We start from the raw sequence: 23,467 nt of genomic DNA, 5'->3' as shown, positions 1-23,467 counted from the left end.
GGTCTCTTACCAAAGGTTTTTTCAGCCATCAGGTCATACCCATGAAGCTGAATAAATTCTGACTGTGCCCCTGCCAACACTGCACGAGGGGATTGGAGAAAGATACAAAAGGTGATCTTGAGTAAGTTTGGCAGATAAATAATGAGGTCTTCAATCAAATATCAAAATTTTAGAATGAAAAAAACATAAAAGATTGTTGAGTTCAAATCCATTATTTTGTATATGGGGGAAACCAACGTTAAGAGGCAAAAAGTCATTACTGTAAGGCCAAAGACTCAGTTGATAGCATAGCCAAGATTGAAAGACAGATCTCTTAGTGCACAGTTATTTCCACTACATTATGTTGCCCAATCACATCAGTTCTTTAAGATTCTCTAGGAAAAATAATCTAAGCAATAAATCCCAGTTCTAGATCACTGCTGTAACAGGAGAACCCACAAACATTTTTACAATAACAATAAATGGGCCAGATCTTATTAGCTGACAAATATTAATATGAACAAGTAACTATTATCCTCTGTTCACTTAATATTCTTTATCAAATGCACATAAAAAACATTAACAAAACTTATTCCCTCAACAATGTTTCTGTGTTACCACATCTCCGAGTTAAAAATGGCAATATAGGCTTTTAAGTAATAATTTCCATTTACAAAATTCTGGCAATTCTATGCAGAAATGGATATTGACACAGCAATTCATAGTATGATGCTACATCAGTGATGTGTTCATACAGCAGCTTTTCAATAAAATAAAATTTTAAAAAGCTCTGATTTGCAGGATGTGCTGATTCCTGTGTTATAAATACTCCCACAAGGGCCAATTTCATGCTACCAAGTCTGTAACAGATTGCTCACAAAATTCTTGAATATGTAACAATTGGCTCAAGTGTGTTAGTCAGAGCCAGCTCCAGCACACTGCTGATACTACAAGTAAACACAGAAATAATAAAAACCAACCCAGTCTTTTAAGAAAGAGGAAACTGAGGCTTAGAGGGAGGAAGTGATATGCCTCAAGATTACACAGTGGTTGAACAGGTTTTAACACTCAAAATTCCATCTCAACTACCCTCATGAATTAGTGAAACTTTATACAATAGAAATAGTTGGTGTTCTTCAAGACTGTTGAGAGAAGTGCTTCACAAAAGATCAACAACACTAAAGATCCTGTTTGAAATACATATTCTTGGGCTCTACCCCAGACCTAGTGAATCATAATTCCTTGGGCCCAGACATCTGTGTGTCAACAGGCTCTACAAGTGGTAAAGACCAGTAAGAAAGAACCTTTCCCTAATAGCTACCTTTAAAAATAAATGAGTTTCCAATATAAATTAAGAACAATAGCTATTTTTCTTTTTACTTCACCTGAACCTTCTATCATAAAGTCTACAATGTTTCACATTTTCAAAGACCTTGCTTTTCAAAATAGAGTTTAGATTTTTTAAACAACAAAAGAAAAAGTTGAGTTATTTATCTTCTGATTCTCAACCTCAATATTCTATGGGCCAAAATCTAACGTATATTTGTATGTCTGAGCTTTGGCACATTTAACATTTTTTGAACAAATTTAAAAATATATATATTTATCTTTCAAGGTTCTGCCTTGCCTTTTTCACAAATCAAGGCACTCAGTAGCAACGGGGGACTCCAACCCTAATGTACCTACTGTTTTGTCAAACAATTAGACAGTTATGTATTTGTATTTTGGTTTATCTGCCACTTTCTGTTGTGTTGATATGTATTCCCAATCTTAAAATCTAGGACAAAGGCAAATAAATATTTTCTGCTTTGTTTTCCTCTTTCAATATTTTAGAGGTCAGAACATTTACAAAATAAATATCCTCATGGCTTTTTAAAAAGCATTGCAAAAGAGAAAAATAACAATTGAGTAACAGTTTTTTAAAATTTAAAAATAGCTAAGTCACAATCAAATGACAAATATATGTTCTAATATTATTTTGAAAATAATCAGATACTAACCTAAAAATACAGGTCTATGATTCGTCTTCTTTTTTTTTTTTTTGAGACGGAGTCTCGCTCTGTTGCCCAAGCTGGAGTGCAGTGGCGTGATCTCGGCTCACTGCAAACTCCGCCTCCTGGGTTCACGCCATTCTCCTGCCTCAGCCTCCTGAGTAGCTGGGACTACAGGTGCCCGCCACCATGCCCGTCTAATTTTTTTGTATTTTCAGTAGAGATGGGGTTTCACCGTGTTAGCCAGGATGGGGTTTCACCGTGTTAGCCAGACCGTGTTAGTCAGGTCTCGATCTCCTGACCTTGTGATCCGCCTGCCTCAGCCTCCCAAAGTGCTGGGATCTACAGGCGTGAGCCACTGTGCCCGGCCAGGTCTATGATTCTTAATTCATTATTAATTTTATGGGAAGGTGAACTTAAATATGTTTTTATTTGCACAGAAATAAGAGAATTAATGACATAAGTGTTGGTAGATAGTAGATTCATGAAAACATTTTTGAAGAGGATTTAATCATTTCCAAGCTTCCAAGCAAATATAAAACTACTTAGTGAGTGTGGTCCTTGGCCTTGGTGGGAGATAGCTTCACTGGACTAGGCAGCAGATGTTTTCAAGGAAACTAGAGGATTAGTCTTATGCTTCTCCAAATACATGGTCCTGGCTGAACGGACATTTACCAAGCACTGGCCAGAAAAGCTTTGTAACACAACAGGTAATCCTGAAATCCACCGCTTCTGAGTTTTTGAGATTCCTTTCACTAATACTTCTCAAGAAAATCATTTATTTCATGAGACTCATCAATGACTCCACTGGCCACATGGTTTGAGAGTGTAACTCTATTACTTGATCTTCATCTTGCAGGTCATATATCTATGAATCAGCCAGCATTTCCATGTATATGTGCTCAAGAACTTCCACTCAACAACAAAAAGTAAACAAATTCCACTCCCCAAAATAAACTAGCATTGAATCTCAAATTTAAGTCCTGTTTGTAAAGAAGAGTCTTCCTCACTGAGACACCAGTGGATGAGTACATTGACTGAAATAACACATCCTGCCCACCAAGGCAAGTATGGGAGTGAGAAACAGCACAGGCAGCAGAAGGACACTTACGGTTGGCACAGCTTGATTAGGTCCTGGTCAGTGGTGCCTGGTGGGAGGCCTCGAATGTACAGGTTGGTTTTACTCAACTGTTCCCCGCTGCTGTTGTTGCTGCTGTTGTTGCTGCTGCTGTTTGTGCTGGGGCTGGGAGGAGCCATGGGGTGGGGAGCTGGTGCATAGGACTGCTGGAAACAGAAAAAGCTGTTACTGGAAAAACAAAAGCCAGCACCTATTCACAGGCCAGCAGCACAACTTGAAATCAATGTAAGCTATGTGTCCTCTCCAATACACACACGTACATACACACACACATTTATATCACTACTCTCTGTTGCATTCAAGAATATCGTTTGCTTCCCCTGCCCTGGCCCTCCATTCAGATCAGCATAAGTCAGCCATAAAAGGGACAAAAAGCAGTTATCAGGTGCTCCTGGCAGTAGCATATGGCATTTGAACTTGTCTCTGACTATAGTGACTCTCCTTAGACTGGTAAAGTAGCATATCTTCTTCCCTAATAAAATAAAACAGTCACTTTTGGCAATAAACTCTGACCCTAGCTTACCTTTAATACCCAAGCATCTTTGGTTTCCCTCTATTACCTTGTTCCCTCCTTTTCTCCAAAGAAACTCCCTCCTATTGTTTTCCTCAACATTACTGTTCAGCATAATTCCTGATACAAAGAAATCATTCCTATAAATAGTGATTCTATGAATGACTGAATGAATGAAACCATCTTAGCTCTTTCTCATATTCCCAAAATCGTTTCTTTACATTGAATGTTCCTTGTTTGCAAGATGGAGCTACCATTCTTTCCTTACCTTCAAGATCCTCTTTAAATTACTCTAATCCAGGATCCCAACCTAGGCACTATAAACCATCTGGACAGGATAATTATTTGTTGTGGGCACTGTCCTTGTTCACTGTAGGATGTTTAGTAGCATCCTTAGCCTCTATCTCCCAGATTCTAGTAATGCCCATTCCCCAGATGTGATCACCAAGAAATATTCCCAGACATTGCCAAATGCTCCCTGGTGCTGGTAGGAATCTCCCCCTGGGAGAACCACTGTTTTAATTCATTACATTATTATATGGCAAAATTAAAATGACAAAATGACTCCCAGAAAATTGCAATATACAATGTGAGGGTTTTTAAAATTATACATACCAGAATTCATAGACATATATTTAGTAATTATGCTTATTTCTTTTTTTTATACAGGCATATCTTCAAAAGTTCTCAACTAACACTGACTGTCTAGGTTGAGTCCCTGCTGTGTCTCTTACTGGCTATGTGACCTTTAAGTGGTGCCTTAACCTCTCTGAGAAGCAGCATTCTCATTAATATGAAGGAGATAATAATGGTACTCTCTTAAGTTAGAAGATTTTTTCAAAAAGTTGAGTTAATGCAAACAAAATGGTTCCTAGAAATTAATAAGTGTACAATAAATATTAGCAAAAATAACAATAATATTAATATTCATGGTTTGTATCTGTCTTGTAGTAATATCAACCTATATAACTGTCCCAGATTTTCTCAGTTGTGACCCCAAATGCTACCCAAAAACAAAATAAGCACATTCATCAAGATTCCAGTGGGGAAACTTTGGGCTGGGTTCTCATCTGAAGATGAAGAGTCTTTAGCTATTTTATCAGATTTGGGAGGTGTGTCTTTGTCAAACAGCACATTTTTGGCACATTAGCAAGTAAGTATTCAGATGAGGTCAAACTATAATACATTTTGTGCCATGGCATAAAGGTAAGGAATAATATAATCTGAGGGAAAAAATGTACTTTGTGTCTCTACAGTTTCATTCTAAAAAAAAAACCTCAAGAAACATATTCAACATGAAAATAGTATGTCTTTTCATCCCAAAACTTCTGCTGCTGACCAAATTGACAGGCCTAGTGGGTCTGGGTAAATAATGAGATGTCCTGGAAATAGAACTGACTGTGGCCTTAATCACAGACAGCTAAACTTTGTATGTAGAATCCTGCAGTGGCTTCCCACCAACCTTATTACAAAGTCCTGAAAGCTCCACATGATTTTTTATCAGACTTTTTCTCCAATCACTTCTTAGACTAGACACTGTGGTACTCCCAACTTTTCAGCCTTCCCATTCTCAGCCCCACTCTACTCGGCTGGCTCTAATCCATCCTTCTGATTTCAAATTAAGTATCATCCTACAACACTCTGGTATTTTCCTTCACAGCTTTCCGTGTATTTGGTCTTATTTAATTATTTTTGGCTTATTTAATGCCTGCCTCCAGCAGTAATCTGTGTTTCCTGAGAGCAGGGAATGTGTCAAACTGTACATGAGTAGCACCTAGCCTAGTGCCTGATATACAGTAGGTGCTTGAGAAATATTTAGGCTACTATATATATATATAATAAAAAATGGAATAAAGACAGCACTTAGCATTTAGAGAAAGAAGGCCAAGTTTTGGCAGTACCCAGCTTCATTTCTTGCAATAGTAATCTGTTTTATACCTTCCAGGATTTTAAATTTGGTCAGTCCTTATTTCCCACTGTCTATAAGACAATGTACTTTAGATTCAGTATATCAAATGCAACCCATTGCACCTATTCTCTCATTCCTAATTCCCCACACCAGCCACCCAATACAATTACCCCATATCTTTCAATGTTGCTGTTGTTCTGCCAGTCTCCATGCTAGAAAACTTGGTGTTAGCTTTATCTGCTTCTTAATTCTAAATATCAGAATACAGTCAGCCACCAAAATCTCAAACAGCCTCCTGGAAACCTCCTTTTCTCTGAATTCCCATTGTTTGCCTCAGCCAGAGACTGTACCATCTCATATGCAGCGACCTTCAAGCTTTCTATCATGTTTCACCTTTTATGCCCCTTATTTTTGGGAAGGCAGGGTAGGTTGGGAATAAGAAAATTGTCCAGACTGGGCAATATGGTTCACGCCTGTAATCCTAGCACTTTGGGAGGCTGAGATGGGTGGACTGCTTGAGCCCAGGAGCTCGAGACCAGTCTGGACAACATGGCAAAACCCCATCTCTACAAAAAATACACAAAAATTAGCTGGGTGTGGTGCCGTGTGCCTGTGGTCTCAGCTATCCAGGAGGCCGAGGTGGGAGGTTCACTTGAACCCTAGAGGCTGAGGCTGCAGTGAGCCGTGATGGCGCCACTGCACTCTAGCCTGGGCAACAGAGCAAGACCCAGTCTCAGAAAAAATAAAAAGTAAAAATAAAAAAGAAAGAAAATTGTGCAATGCAAACACACATTGACCAACAGTTGAGAAATGCAGAAGTGAAAGAATAGACATGACAGGAGCAAAACCCAGAGCCTCCACATTTCTTCTTTGAAATAAACATTTTTTGGCTGGGCGCGGTGGCTCACGCCTGTAATCCCAGCAGTTTGGGAGGCTGAGGAGGGCGGATCACAAGGTCGGGAGATCAAGACCATCCTGGCCAACACAGTGAAACCCCATCGCTACTAAAAATACAAAAATTAGCTGGGCATGGTGGTACGTGCCTATAATCCCAGCTACTCAGGAGGCTGAGGCAGAAGAATCACTTGAACCCAAGAGTCAGAGGTTGCAGTGAGCCGAGATCGCGCCACTGTACTCCAGCCAGGCGACAGAGTGAGACTCTGTCAAAAAAAAAAAAAAAAGAAAAAAGAAAGAAAGAAACATTTTTCTCAACTATTCTTTAGTATTGCTTTAGTATCAACATTTTTCACGTAGAATTTTAAAATGAATTTTAAATGAATTATACAGGATAAAACCTTCTTTCCCTGGTATTTGGATTAAATAGAATATATTCATTGCCTTTTGAAATTTAATATCTACATAAAGCTTAAGTTTCTTAGCTAGCATCAAAAACTATGACTTATTTCCTGACATAAAGTATTCTGTTTAGCTTCTTGGAATCCTCACAAAACTTAAGCTCTATCTCTTTTACAAGTCCTGCACACAGTAGGTGTTCAGTACATGCTTGCCGAAGTGGCTTCCTGGTGTATCTCATAATGGGTCAGATGAGATTTCTCTTTACTTCCCTTATATGCCTTACTCTCTTAAAATTCCCAGGGCCTTTTTAAAGCTGTTTGCTACCACTTTCACCTCCCCTCTCTCCAAATTCTTTGAATTCCATTCTGTATTCAGGCTTTTTCAAAAATGAGACTTTGTTTAAAGCAGTTTTTCCCATTGCATAGCCTTTAAAACCACCAGGGAGCCAGAAAAATGTCTCCAGCTTTATGTATCACAGATTAGAAGGACCAGTTCAGACTGAGTCCTTGACTAATCAAATAAGAAAGCACCAGCTACAGGATGATCAATATGTGTTTACTTAATTCTTTTCCCCCCTAGGGCTCTTTGTAAGCATTTCCATAACCAGCACACCATTTAGTAAATTGCATGATGCCTAAAGCAATAAATGTGTCCTCCAAAAGGCCCAACAAATTCACTGGGAAAAAAATTAACAAAATAGTCAAAAGCCAACCGAAGTTGGGATGAGGATCGGGAACTTGTGTGCACTGAAGTGAGATATGTAATTTATAATTAGGAGTGGAAGCACCAGACTTGTGAAGAAAGAATGTATTTCAGAAGCTTTCTGAACAAAATACAAAAAGGCGGTTTTCTTTGTCATATCCTTGTTTGTAAATTCTAGAAATTCTGCTGAAAGCGGTCGATTTTCTCAGTGTTATTGAACCAATCAAACCACAGATTTTAACACCCAGTGTAGGAACTCTTCCTTATCTTTAGTATTTCATTTATCTGTTGATGATGCACTGATTGATTCAGGTAGCCGTCAGCATTATAAATCATTCTTTGGTTTTAAGAATTATAAATTCCTTCCTCTCCACCCATATTCCAAATACACATCCTTTAATCAACAAAATGTTGGCAGAAAGTTCCCGGAATGCCTGACAAATGCACAGGCCTAAATGAATTAATTTGTGAAAAGCAAAAGCGATTTTGTATGTTCTTGCTGCCAAAGACACATGACCAAACTACAGAATCTTAAAAAATAAATAAACAAATAAATAAAAGAAGTGTCAATAATCTCTAGGGGTTAATGGGTCACAGCAGCCCCTTTACTGATTAAAGTGGCTCTGCTTCCTTTCTCAATTCTTTGTCTTTAGAGGGATTTGGGATTTTATCATTGATTAGCTTTTAAATCATTTTGGAGCACTGAGGAAGGGATTTTAAAATGTTAGTAAAGAAAAATATTTTCCTGCAGATAAAATTGACTTTGCTACATTGCTCAAAGTCACACTTTATAAATCCTATTTAGGAGGAGAGAGTACTTACGGTCTGGGGTTACTGAACACTGTAACACTGTGCTGTAACAGGGCAAGGGGTTGCTATGAATTTGCAGTGTCAGCTTAGAAGCGGTGGAAATGGCACATTCAGAAGGGGATTTTGGATGACACTCGATTGAAGAAGAGAGATAGAGGATTTCTCTTGCAGCTGCATATGCTTGGTTAGTATGCAGATTTTTCTTAGATGTTTAGTCATTGTAGCTTTGCTGGAAGGTTCTGTTAGGGATTATGGAATAGGGTCTAAAGCCCTTCAGCCACACATTAGGGATGCTATCTCAGAGGATCAGTGCCAATGTCCTCTTTAGGAAATGAAATAAGATGAATTGGCATCCATTGTGAAACATGCTAGTCCTAAAATAGTAATCCTAATAATTATAGGTAGCATCTGTTTGTGCTTGCTAAGCATTTTATATGCTATCTTCACAACAGCACAATGAGGCCAATAATATTCTTCTCATTTTACAAATGAGGAAACTGAGGCACAAAAAGGGTAAATGACCTTCTCAAGGTCACACAGCTGGAGCCCAACTTGAGGCCAGGGACTCTGACTCCAGAAGCCACGCAGTCTCCCACAACACTGCAGAACTTTAGCTCTTAATTATATGGACACCAATAAACATAAACACTTCCTTGAAGTAAACACTGAAGGATGACACTCTGGCAAAAGCTCTGGAGCATCTAAGTATCAGCAGGAGGGAAAGAATGATGATGATAAACAGCAGACAGTGAAAATGAAGGTTAAAAGGCTCTTTTTCTCTGTCAGAATTTAAATGAAGTCCATCTTCCAATGTAATTTCAAAGGGGAAGTGACCATCAGAACCAAGCATGTTATGAGTTTTTCAAATAATGTCAAACAAGTGGGTTCATTTGTCAAGATTCATGGTTTGTTATTTAATAACAGGAAAATGAACTGGCTTGTAGATCTTCCTAAACAGCTGATTCATTTAGTGTGCTTTGTTAATATACCTCATTTTTCAAGTTTGAAAAGTGAATCAACTGGGTCCTCCTACATTTGTAAAATCTGTGATTTGGGTATGTAGGTTTGGAGAAAGGTTAGTTGTGTTTTCTTCTTTTTTTTTTTAACAGAAAGCATTTGGGACATTCAATAAATGTTGCTCACACATCAATAGAGTAAAGCAAATTATTTAACAATTTTTTTATACACTATCAAACTATATTTGATGAACACTTGTCTGCAGGCGGGGTTGTAGTGAATATATATGAGCCAGATAATTTTAAACCTTAGTTCCATACTTTGGCACCACTCACATTTTGGACAAGATAATTCTCTATTTTAGGGAGCTGTCCTGTGCATGGTAGCATAGTTTATAGCATTCCTGTCCTCTCCCTACTAGATGCTAGTTGCACTGCCCTCTCCCAAAGTTGTGACAACCAAAAATATCTCCAGATACTGCCAAATGTCCCCCTGTAGGGTTGGGAAATCTCTTCCCGTTGAGAATCACTATTTTAAGTAGATCCAGACCGTCTTCTTGAAAGGCCAATACAGTACCCCTCACAGAATGATACTAACTCAATGGCCTAAAAAACCGTAAACAAAACCTTACCACCAAACCAAAGTTCAACTTCGCATGGCATTCACCCCCTCCAACATACGCAGTTCCACCATCTGTAACCAAGATGTCAGTATGCCACATTTCATTTGCAGCAGACTAAGTCTGAAACATACTTCTCCTTCTGATTGAAAACAAAACTCTTTACAAAGAGAATTTTAAATATTTTTTGCATGCAATTCCCCTTGGCTGGGAATCACAGAGCCCTGATGCCAAACTGCAGTCAGTTCTATTGCCGGCATCTGGTTGCTGGCAGGATCCTGAGGCAGTTGGTCTGGTGGTTTTGGAGTAGCTTTGGACTCCATCACACAGCAGTCTGTTCTGCTGATGGTCTCCCCAATTTGTTTTTATTCATCTCCTATGCAATAGAATTTGTACTCTTTTTATCCACTCAAGGGTAAAGCCCTGGATAAAATCTCCCAAGGGACTGACATGCCAACTCTTTTACTATCCAAAAATGAATACAAACTACAAACTACATTATTGTCTTAAGTCATACATTATTTAGCTTGCACGTACACATGTAATCCATTGCTCACTGGATAACACTGCTGCAGGCTGTTGGATTCATCTCCTTGACAGTGTAATTTCCACATAACCTTTATTCTTCAGACCTCTCCTCTCGTGTGAACACAACGTGAGAGAGTGGACATGATAAGAACTGTGGTAGTCACTAGTGTGTCTATAATAGCCTTAAATGAGGGTGAATATGAATACTCTCTGTGCAAGTAATAACAAATGCAGCTAAATTAATATCTAAGGCAAGCCATGCAATTACAGCCATGGTTTCATGAACCACATACATTATGGCTTTGCAGTTTTATGCTAGGCAATTGCCTCTCCATTATCTAGAATACAAGCATAGTAAACAATTGATTCAATTATGTCTTTTATAACAGTTTGGTGAAAATCTGTCCTACTTCTCTTTTCCTACCCAAAGCTCAGATACGGAAATAAGCAATAAAAGACAAAACTCCTGATGAAAGGCAATCATTTGAATATTCTCTATCAACTGGCCTAGGTAATAGCTGCTGTCAACAGTGGTAACATGGTGCTTAAGAGCTCCAGATTACCCACTATGAATCCAGCTCCACCACTAACTAGGCACTTAAACCTCTTGTCATAAGTGAAAGAGGAATTATGATTATTTCACTTCATTGGAGTGTTGTGAAGCTAAAATGTATAAATTATGTGTCAAATGTTTAGCACAGGGCCTGGCACAGAGCCAATATTCAGTAATTCTTTCTTGTTTTCTCATCATTACCATTGTCATTATCATCATCACAAGGCAGATCCACAATATGAGCGTTGCCTTCTCAGTTCTAGTTGGAGTAATTCACCTTGAAGGGGGTGCTAAAGAGCCAATGATTTTTTAAACATGAAAGCCACTATTCTTGAAATGAAATTATGTCATTAGAACCGTGGTTTGCCATTTTCATCAAGAACTAAGCTGTGATGAAACAATCATTGTGGATGGGATGGCTAATTGGTTTCAAAGCATTTACAAATCACTACTGAGTTTTTATTAAAATTCTGTTAGAATGAGATTCACTTTTGCTCTAAATGTTAGTTTTTGAAAACCTCAGCAGATTGCATAATCACACATTGCTCTGTGCTATTTACAAATAGGTTTAATTTAAAGTCATTGAATTCCATTCAGAGGCTTAGATATTAAATGACATTTTAAAATTCATGGTACTTGGAAACACAAATAAACTAGTTATTGTTCAGTTCAAGCACCTATAAACAAATTTGATTAATAAATTTATAAGCTAGCAAAAAGTGGTGCTATAAATGACATCAATGGAGTTTTATAAAGATTATCAGTTTTTCAAATGCCAATGACATCTGGTCTTTGCCCAATTCTTCTTTTAATTTGACTAACTTTTTATCTCTTTAAATACAAACAAACAAAATTAACATATACTTCAGACATTGCAGTGCTTATGGAATTAGTTTAAAAAGTCAAGTGTATACCTTGAAAACAACCCAAAATGCTAGGACTCCAATATTGATAATGATTGGTTCCTTGTGGAATAATGAGCCATGATGTGTTCCCCAGCTGGAGATTACAGTGTTAGCTACAATGTGAACAATAATTGTTAGAATCAGAGCATTCTCCAGAAATACTGAAAGTGACCATAATGGAATATCTGCTGTGTTTGTCCAAGGAATACCTCAGAGATCAACCCAAATGCTTGCTTTCACGATGAGCTAGAATAAGTAGGCAATGAGTGAAAACCCAGAACAGGTCACCAGAAACTCTTTATGGAGATTTCTGGGCTAGCCAACCATGTCAATGTCAAATGCAATCAGAGATAAAGAGGTCTTCAGAAATGTACAACAATTATGCTTAGAGTAACATTCTTACACTTAATAAGAAAGATATATTTGCCTAATATTTTAGTTTAGTTTTTCCCCATAATCTCTATTATTTTTTTTTTTTTTTTTTTTGTGAGACAGAGTCTTGCTCTGTCACCCAGGCTGGAGTGCAGTGGCATGATCTTGGCTCACTGCAGCCTCCACCACCCTGGTTCAAGCAATTCCCCTGTCTCAGCCTCCAGAGTAGCTGGGATTATAGGTGCACTCCACCACACCCGGCTAAATTTTTTTTTGTACTTTTAGTAGAGATGGGGTTTTTCCTAATTTTGTGTTTTACATAATATTATGTTTCACAGTCTAATACTCTATTTCCCTAAAATTACAATTAGTAATATTGCCAACAATTAAAATTCCCCTAGCTGTTTTTGAGATGGAATCTCACTCTGTCGCCCAGGCTGGAGTGCAATGGCACAATCTCGGCTCACTGCAACCTCTGCCTCCTGGGTTCAAGTGATTCTCCTGCCTCAGCCTCCCAACTAGCTGGGACTACAGGCAGGTGACACCACGCCTGGTTTTTTTTTTTTTTTTTTTTTTTTTTTGGGTGGGGGGTTTGGTATCTTTTAGTGGAGACAGGGTTTCACTGTGTTAGCCAGGATGGTCTCGATCTCCTGACCTTGTGATCCACCCACTTCGGCCTCCCAAAGTGCTGGGATTACAGGCATGAGACACCGCGCTTGGACTCCCCTAGCTTTTTTAAAATGTACACCCTCCTAAGTAGAATGAAGACCAGTGGATGTAGCTTAAAGAACTACAAAAAATATGCAGTGATAAGCTACAATGGATGTAGCTTAAAGAGCAACATAAAATATTCAGTGATAATACTTTATTGCAACTAAATGAACTCTTGCAAAGTTTCCTCCAGTTGTGAAAGTCATGGCTTCAGATAATAATGAGGCATTTTCCATTTTAATTGACTAGTTTCCATATTAACCAATCATATTACTGATTTGGTTACTTGTAGCAAAGGGATGATAGAAATAACACACTTTGCTCCCAATTACGTATAACAAAAATTACTGTCAGTAATGGAAATATAATCAGAACACAAAATAGTATCAGGTTTTTTTGATACACCAAATATTTTTGTCCAATTAAATGGGAACTTTGCTTTTCTGAAAGTGAATCTATGTTGACACAGGAGCAATTCAACAATAGCACAAATAGCATATACAATCCATGAGTTGGGAGTTCTCATCCCAACTCCATAATGTGTCCAGCCTACACGTATCCCTGTTTCCTTCTACTTCCCAGTACTCACCATTCAAACCACACCATAGTCACATCTGCATCTATACCTTAATATGTTATCTTCCCTGCATCTGAAATGCCTGGGCTGTACTCCTATATCTAATTCTACAGTGACTTAATATTTATCTTACAAACCGGGAAAATTTGAGAGCAAAAGAGGGGGATGTTAGTAATTAAACCAGGACACAAGGAATAATTGAGATTGTCTGAAGCACATCAGGATGTATGGTCACCCTGTAATTACTTTCTATTTATCCAAATCCCACATATTCCTCAAGGATCACCTAAAATTATACCCATTCAGGACATTTTCCTTTTATTACTTTAGAGCTATTTCATTTCCATACTTTTTCAGTTTCTACTTCATCAATATCTACAAAAGATTATAAAATAAGAATAGCAATGGCTAAAGCTTATTGAGCATACATTATATTCCAGGCACAATTCTAAGAGCTTTATGCTCATTGATTTATTTCCTGATCTCAGAACTCTTAGAGGTAAGAACTATTATTATCTCTATGTTGAAGAAGAGAATACTGAGACTTAGGGAGGTTAAACGACTTTTCAAGGTTGTTCAGCTGCTCAGCATCATACCCAGGACATGAAGCTAGGCAGTCTTCACCTCTGTTAACTCCAGGTTTCAATCTAAATATGTACAGTCCAATCTGACAGTCATTAGCAGCATGCAGCTATTTAAATTCACAGGTAATTAATTAAAATTAACTTAAATTTAAAAATGTATTTCTTCAGTTGCGCTAGTTACATTTCAAATGCTGAAAAACATATGTGGGTACTGACTGCTGTATCTGACAGGTAGACACAGAACATTCTCATCATCACAGAAAGTTCTACTGGACAATGCTAATATATATCATTCTTATAGCTACGACGTATAATCTCCCATACTATGTGCTGATGAAATAATGGTCACAGTTTCTATGCTATGCTACTAGTTACAGGAATTTCTTAAAATGTAATTAATCTCTTTTTAGTAGAAACCATATTCAAGCTTCCTCCCACACTCAAGAAGTAGGTTTATATTTTGGCATATAAAACCTCTCTTTCAACTGATACCTCCCCTGACCAAACATGCACATTATTAAAAGATTTGTAGGAAGTAAAAATATAATTTGAGGGGAAAAGGTGTATTTTATCTTTTTAACCAATAACCAAACTTTCATCTAAATTGTAAAATTGCTAAATACCAAGAAAAGATAGAAATTAAGATTAGCTGTAGGTACAGAGTAAATGAGTCTCTCTTTGGCAGACAAGCTGCCTGTCTGGGGCCCTCAGCATTTTCAATACCATATAATCTACTTTACCTGCCATCCCAAAAGAGAAACCACCCCCGCAACCCTGCCATCCTCCATGTAACATACATGTTACCAATTTTATTTCTGTCCAAACAGGACCAAGGCAAAAAAAGGAGAAGGTTTTCTTACAGTGAATTACCAGGGCGATTCAGCAATATCATAAACGATAACCTATATACCATGACATAAAATAGTTTTGTTGCTTTATTAGCCAATTCATTCATATTTTATTGATGTAGCAAAATTAAATGTGAACAGAACCTAGGCCTTTAAAGTCCTAAATCTAAGAAATCTGAACTATAAAACATAATAATTTCCTCAAGAAGACAATGTTAGAGCACAGATCAAAAATGTGACAGAAATTAATACATGCAAAGTAATTGCTTCATTATAAAAATTGAAATGAGCACTTGCACAGATAATTTTCTATAAATACATTTTCAAAATTTATTATGTTTGGGGCTGTGAGGTGGTAACTATGAGAATAAATTAATGTTCAAGTTTAAGAAAAAATATCTCATGATAAAATGAATATTAGGCAATTTATATTATCAAATTTATTATAATTTTTATAATAAGAAACTGATAAAATATTCACCCAAACTTCTATTGCTCTTAATTATAAACCTCTATGAGGACACCCATTTTCAGTATATTTTAAGTCAATGCGCCTCAAACCTTAGAGAATTTCTCAAAAGAATATAGGCACATCCAATTCCAGATGCATCTTTTCTTTTTTGTGTGATTATTACTGGAGATTTTTTTTTTTTTTTTTTTTTTTTTTTGCCTGGTGATATTCTACATAAGAGAAGGAACTATCCCTAGTAATAAGATAGTTCTGCTTTTTCTTCTCCAAATTGCTATTGTCCTTTTTTAAAGAAGTAATTGAGCTTCAGAGACTGGCAGTTAAAGGGCATTTGCCCTTGATTGGTATACTCTTCATAGGCTCAGGAAGAAGAAAGGAACATTATTGTCATTGTATAGTGACTAAGGACATAGATCCTGCAGACACACAACGCAGGCTCAAATCTTGCTTTACCTCTATGCCACCTCTTTTGTCTCCATCTCCTCATCTCAAAAAATTGAAATAATAACTACCTCAGAACACTGTTAAACATTTCAAGTGAGTGATTGTGTGTAAAGCACTGAGAATAAAACCTGGCACACAGCATTCTATATATGCTAGCTATTATTATCACATAAATCCTAAAGCATTTTTATAATATGGATTGTTTTCATGAACAGTAACGTTCTTTTGGTTAACAGGTATATTGGTTTGTTGACTGATCTAGCCAACTCTGGCTTGCCTGATTTAAAATCTCATGATACAAAGTAAAATGTCCATTGATGCTTGTCAAAATGAAATTCTCTAGATTATAAGTCAAAGAATGTCCTTCTTTAATGGGACATTAGGTTTAGTTGGTATTATTCTAGCTACCGAGAGTAGCTACTAATAGTAGCTACTGATAGTAGCTAGAATGCTCTCAGATAAGCTGATGACAAGACTCTCAGAAGAATTTTTTTAAGACAAATATAAATTTTTATAAGGGAAGTCATTCTTAGAATACACAGATTCTGAGAAATATCTAAAAATTGTAAAAGTACTAATTAAAATATGACATATTTAACTGTCAGTGGAAAAAACTTATACGTTAAATAACACACCAACTACTAAATATCCATGCACTTAATTAAAAGGAGTTTTATATACAAGAAATAAACTATACTAATTTCATGGCTCCTAACACTAAAAATAATTAGATTTTTAAAAAATTGTTCCCCTGCAAGAACATTTTGTGGGTAAACAATGGCTTAAGTTGTTTTTTTCGGTTTAATTATCTCCCTAATTTCTAACAAGTCATAAGATAGATGCTCTAGGGTAGCTGAAGCAAATAGTCCGCAGCATAAGAATGGGATAGTAATACATTTATACATTCCAGAGTACTTTCTACACATCTCCAATATTCAGAGGATGCTTTTGTTTTGTTTTTGCTTTGGTTGAAGAATACGATGTAAAACTTGGCAAATAGTGATAACGGCCTTTTCTTTTCTGTTTTCTTTTTTTTTTTTTCTTTAGGGACAGACTGTGGCTCTGTTGCCCAGGCTGGAGTGCAGTGGCGCGATCTTAGCTCACTGCAAACTCCGCCTTCCAGGTTCATGCCATTCTCCTGCCTCGGCCTCCCGAGTAGCTGGGACTACAGGCGCCCGCCTCCACGCCCAGCTAATTTTTTTTTGCATTTTTAGTAGAGACGGGGTTTCACCGTGTTAGCCAGGATGGTCTCAATCTCCTGACCTCATGATCCACCCGCCTCGCCCTCCCAAAGTGCTGGGATTACAGGCGTGAGCCACCGTGCCTGGCCGATAACAGCCTTTTCTAAAGTACAATCACTATAACATAGAGTGTTCTAGGAGTGATCATTTATTTGCTTCCCTTAAAGAAGCCTCAGTGCTTGCTCTATGCACTAAAAGGCAGATTGCAAGAAGTGGGGAATCAAAACAGAAAACTATTCACAATTAGTGGTGTGCAAGTATTCTGAAACTCTGCGAGAAAAAAAAAACAAGGGAAAAGCCCTGATTTATAGCTATGTTGATTAAAAAAAAAAAAAACCTAAGTACACCACTGATTTTTACCTTTAAGCAGTCTAACAACTGAGTCAAGTCATTTCGGAGAATTTAACAATCAGTTCTCACAAGTGGTCCTAGCCAGCTCTAGGATCCCACCAAATTCCATCAGGATGTGACCTTAGGTGAAATGCGATGCAACTGCCCAGCATCCTAAATGATACACACAGATGAATGGAATTACAAGAATGAATAGTAAAGAAGCAACTAGGAATATCTTGGGGGAAAAGAAGAAGATTTATTGATGGCCCTGGCTCAGCTGCTAGGACCGGAAGGCACCATGAGAGAATATGCGGGCAGAATGCACAGGCTGATTTAGTAAGTTTCCATGATATAATAGAGGAATAGTACAGGAAACATGAAAATTTCTCAAAGAAAGGTGGAACTCAAAGAGAACGTCCTTATTTACCAGCCAACAGAGAACTCCCCGCAATTAAAGTATCTTTAGTAACATCATTTCTTGCTTTACAAATGCTCAGGGTCTACTGTAAGCTCTCAGAGGGCAGACGATTAATGCCATAAAATTGACTACATCTTAAGCAGAATGAAAACAGAGACACCAACCGTAAGAAGCTAAACTGAGACAGCATCCATTGCCAAAGCAAAAAGCATAGCATGAACTACAATAGTAATGATACAAACTGCCTTCTTAAAATCATGTTGGTAGTGGTGTAAGTATTCCTTAAATTCAGGAAATGGGTCTTAATAATAGCTTGTGAAGTTCAAAATTTTAATAAGCAAGATTTATATATTAATTTACACACAAACTTACGTATGTATCGCTCTCCCCTTCTACCTATAGCCAACATCATATGGAACCCAACACTTTGGCGAGTAATGGATAATTGATCTAAGTTTACAAACCAGTGAAGCAGCCTAGAATTACTGCTCATTATATTACCATATTACTATGTACTATATTACTATAATGATAGTTTTGTAAGTAGAGAAAATATTTTCATCTATAGATCAACTTCCTAACACTACTGGTACTAAGAATTTCCATCCAGAATTTCGACTTGAAGAAGAGATCTAATTAGAGAAAATTTATGATAATGTAACAAAGACCAGAGATTTCTAATTCTCAGGTAATTGATAAAAATTTAACCTACACTATAACATGTGTAAAATAGAACAGATAATTAGAATTCATCAGATAAATTCAATGATAATATTATAATAAATGTTGTTATGAGAAAATATTTTAAAGATTAAAATATATCCAGTGACAATTACTCCTTGAAGTCCTAAGATAATGAAAGTAGAACAGTTTATACAGGTGGGGTTAATACAGAGTTCTCAGCACACAGCACAGCATAGAAAGCAAAGAAAAGATAAATAGATAAACTTGGAATACTGAAATATGGTCTATACTTACCTGTATTAAGAGTATAGGAGATTGCTTTTTGGCCTTTTGATCAAGCATAGAGTACAGGAAAAAATGGCACCTGCATCCAATGCTAATTCTTGTGAGAATGTCCAGTTATTTTACTGTAAACTGTATTCTTTATAATAAAGGAAAACACAGTTTACTACCCAGAGCGACAGTTTTAAGTATCACAATGAATAGAATGATGGAATGGTCTAGTTTTATAACTGGAGTTCTCAAAGACAATAAATGTAATCAATTTGATTGCTTTTCCTTGCGGTTTGCAGTAATGGGAGAAAACTGCTTTAGTAATAATACAGATAAAAATAAAATGAGAGAAGGACTAACAACATAGGACTTTTGCTATTAGCATGGTGGCTTTTACTCAAATGAATTAAGATCCATCAGTAGACTCACATGTAAGACTTTTTTTTAGCAAAAGAATATTTTTCACCCAATGAAAACAGGCACCCTCTAGAGTTATGTCCTTATTTCAGCAGAGGAAAGCAAAGGTTCTCAAAGTATACACTACGTCACAGAGACAGAGCTCTTTTTTAATGCCTAAATCCTCCCAGTTTAGTCAGGCAGAAGAGTGAGATTCTAGCACACCCACCATTGGCCAAGAACCACTTTTTGGAGTATTATAATATTCTGCAGCATTGACTGTCTATTCATCCTGAATCTGGCTATGCTATGTGCAAAGGCACATTTCCTTTTATTTATTTGGATTCCACTGGTCATTAATTTCATTTAGCACTGAGGATTCTAACAAAGTCAGTTAGTGTCATATGTTAGCAATTTCAGAGAGACAAATAGACACACCTCTAATTTTGGCCACCAGTTTCTATCCTGGACCCAATTTACAATTTTGTGCAATGACACAGATAATAACAAAAAAGAAGTATATTCTGCACTTATTTTATCTTGATTAGAAGACTGAGAATGGCATGACCTAGTGTGTTCCATTTACTTTGAATTACTTGTCACATCCTAGCAGGTCAAATAATGACTTGTTTATGAATGGGAAGAAAGTGAAAGTTATGTTTGTAGCTGATGTGCTAGTTTTAGTGACCAATCAATATCTCATCCCTGCCTAATGATATAGATTATTTTTTATTGAAGACACAAAGGGGGAAAACTAGAAAAATAATCACTGACATTAAAATTTTGCCTATTATACAAGCTTAAATTCCAATGGTTGGTCTTCCTGTTAGTCAAGAACACATCTTATGTGTTCCATTATGAAATGGAGTAAAAATAATTTTTACGTTTGTTTTACCAAAATGTAATAGAATATTGATAAATGATAGACAATTCCTTTCCTTGTCAGTAGATTATACACTTCTGATTATATACTTTATTTCACAGGATTGTGTCACGTCTGAAAATACTTTTCTGAAATGAAACTAGTTTAAATTCTCAAACTTCTCTAAATGGAATAATATTCCATGTTCACATATTCCTGACTTTGGTGTATATTCCACTGTTGTTTTGTTTTGAACCACATATCTCTGTTTTGAAACAGTTTTAAAAGTCTGTTTAAATATATTTCTCAAATACTATGCTATGCAGAAAGGGGGACATTCTTTTTAACTGGAATTAGGTTACAGCATACTAAGGGATACCAATATATTCCACTTAATATAAACCCATAGGATATTCCCAAATTATAATAATTAGAGAATTAAGATATTATTGGGTAGAGCTAACTGAAGGTAAAAAGGGAGAACACCATAAAAGTTGAAAGCAACAGATATTTAACTCTACGTGGACTGCATGGATGAGCCAGAGGTTAAGTTTACATACTTGATTATGAAAATTAAGGTGTCCCCTGAACCCAAGGACAAACTCAGATCTTGTTGTGCCTTAAGTTTATACAATGTTGGAGACCCATTAAAAAAAGAATAAAATTTATAAATATAAAATTACTAAAAAAATGAGTATTTGTTTAGAATAAAAATGAAATTTCAACACATCACTAATATTAAAAAGCTGAAGAACAACACGAAAATAAAAAATGTAGAAAATAATATTAATTCCCTGGCACACTTCAGAAATAATCCCCTCTCCTTTTTTGCTGCAAACCTTTTGATTGTCTCTTTATATGAGAGTAATTTCATACTATTTTCTCCAGCGAGAATTATCTAGAGACAGATAATTCTGCCTATCCTCTAATAGCTGATAGGCACTTTTTTTTCTAGTGATAGTTCAGAAATGTTTTCTTCAGCTTCACAACTCATAAATGGTAATAGCTTATAACTTGTTATAAGGTAAGAATGGTAAGAAGGTTAGGATAGTAAATTTGGGCATAACAATGTGGATGAATTTTGCACAGAGTTGGCTTCCGGCTTCAGATTTTTTCTTCTACTTCCCACCTCCTTCCAGTGTTGGGCACCAGAGACCACACTGCTATCACAATAGAACCTTGAGTTGGCCCAGCACATTCCTGCCACAATGCCCAAGACACTGGTACAGTGAGGAGTATGAGTATTCTTGGAAACCATTCAGACCACAAAACAGCTAGCAATAACACAAACATGGATCCTATCGAATTCAAAATACATGCATCTCTCACCCAACTTACCCTTAGCTAAATTCCAAAATACCTGCCACCACTGCAAGGAAAAAAAAATACAAATAGGGAAACTAGTGTGAAAAGAGACAAGGACCAGTTGTGATTAAAACGTATTTCTTTTACAAATTTTCCAAATCCATGTAACCATGGAAACACATTGCCAGTTAATGAAAGAATGTGGATCTTGTGGGATCTAAATTTTATACACTTTGGATGGCCATTGACCATTTTTGAGGAGAAGAATACAAAATGATTATACAGGATTAGATATAAGATTATAGAAGAGGTTGGGGAAAAGGAGGGACCCTAAAGCCTAAATTTTATCAGCTTCTAGGCAAACCTGCACTATCTTACATTTCCAGCCACACCTCCATCTCTCCACCTCTCCCACATACCAAGAGGTGATCTGAAAATTCTACCTCTCTGTCATATCAAGAGGTGATCTTCCATTTTCAGATGTAAGTATCTCGTGTGATAGAGCTAAATGACTTAAGGTAAATAGGGAGAGCACCAAGAAAGTTGAAAGCAACAGATGTTTAACTCTAAATAGTCCACAGGAATGAGTCAGAGGCCATGCTTTTTCTATGCGTTTCCACTTGTTCTTTCTGTCTACAATGTGCTTTTAGCCCATGCCCCTTCATGTCCTTTTCTGGACACTTTTCCTGATGGCTCTACATGCTGAAGGGTACTTCCAAGTGTTGTATCATGGCATGAAAATTTCATCCTACATTATGCCTTGAATATTCATTTGAACTCAGCAATCGTTTTCCGCAGATATACAGTATACTGATAATTTCACATCTGGATACATCATTTTAAAAAAAAATTTCATTGTCATGACTGAGTCTTATCCAGGCCCCAAGTCCTGCCTATGCTGCATTCTCAGTGTCTCCCACATCTGTCTTTTCCATCCGTTCTACTATTTCTATTCGGAGCACTTCACTTCACATATGGATTAAGGTAACTGTCTCCAAATTGTATTTCCTGTTCCCAAGCTCCAAGTACTCTAATCTATCCCACATGCAGCCTTAAGCTTTATCTTCCCCCAACAAAAATTAATTTTCACACTTCATCCCCATGTTAATAAAAGCAATCCTGAAATTTTCTTCACTGTCTATAGATCACCTTCCTGAGACTGACATTCAAAGGCTCTGGGCCAGTTTCACAGTCTCCCTGACCATTAGCACACAAAAATAAATTTCTATTTTCAAATGTTCATAAATTTACTGTCTTGTGCCTGCAAGCTATTCCATTTATTGTTGCAAATTTATAATAATATAATGCTCTTTGCTGAAAAAGAAAAACGATTGCTTCGTGATGCACGCCTGAGTACCTATTACTCAATAAAAGATTTAATTTCCAAATTGCCGGTTTCTACAGTTTGCTTGTTTTCTGTCTAAAAATCCAACAGAACTGGGCACTTAGGAGGGCCCTGTTGAGTAATATCATCTCAATGGGCAGAAATGTATTTGCATAATTCGTATTTACAAAAATGTGCGTTATATAAATCTTTCTTACACAGGGAGAACACTCCAGTGTGGCCACTCACATCTAAATGGTCTGGGAATTGTCCTTCTCAGCGTTTATCAGCCATATCCTTATTTTATTCTATTACGGGAGAAAAAAGAGCAATGCTAGGCTGATCAATGTGCCGGTGAATCTTATGGCTATATTTTAGAATGACCTATAATAAAGGAGTTAGGCAAACGTAAGAGAAATTTACTACTCATGGGATAATTGCTCACTGTAGCATCATGGTGCCCTAAACATGGCATATTCTTGCTTTATTTATGCCCCGATGCTTGACTGATAGTCTTTCTCATATTTTGCCTTACTTTTGAAAGCACAGATTTTCTTGCCTTATTGATCTCTTTATACCCTTATCATTTTTCCCTGAGTTATTTGGCATGATGACAGCAGTGTGTCGCGAGGCTGATTTAACATTATCTCCCAAGTATGCAGCACTGAGCTCAGAGTGGAATATTTTAAGACTGAAACATGTAACACATTTGTCAAGCAATGATACAA

The 23,467-nt window shown here is 36.8% G+C and overlaps 1 protein-coding gene across 12 annotated transcripts in view; it reads right to left on the bottom strand.

Annotated features, from left to right (window-relative positions):
- Positions 1-23,467, bottom strand: part of RBMS3 (RNA binding motif single stranded interacting protein 3) — a 1,476,433-nt gene that overhangs the window by 601,536 nt on the left and 851,430 nt on the right. For 7 of the 12 annotated variants that reach the window (XM_034956011.3, XM_055109591.3, XM_055109593.3 and 4 more), the window contains one exon: positions 3,082-3,254. In XM_034956011.3, the coding sequence (XP_034811902.1) occupies positions 3,082-3,254 (173 nt within the window). The remainder of the gene's footprint in view (positions 1-3,081; positions 3,255-23,467) is intronic. The other 5 variants (XM_055109592.3, XM_057301645.2, XM_057301644.2 and 2 more) reach the window with 1 other exon arrangement.

Source organism: Pan paniscus, chromosome 2 (genome assembly GCF_029289425.2).
Source record: "Pan paniscus chromosome 2, NHGRI_mPanPan1-v2.0_pri, whole genome shotgun sequence".
Taxonomy (NCBI): Eukaryota; Metazoa; Chordata; class Mammalia; order Primates; family Hominidae; genus Pan; species Pan paniscus.
This window is presented reverse-complemented; position numbering and strand designations above follow the sequence as displayed.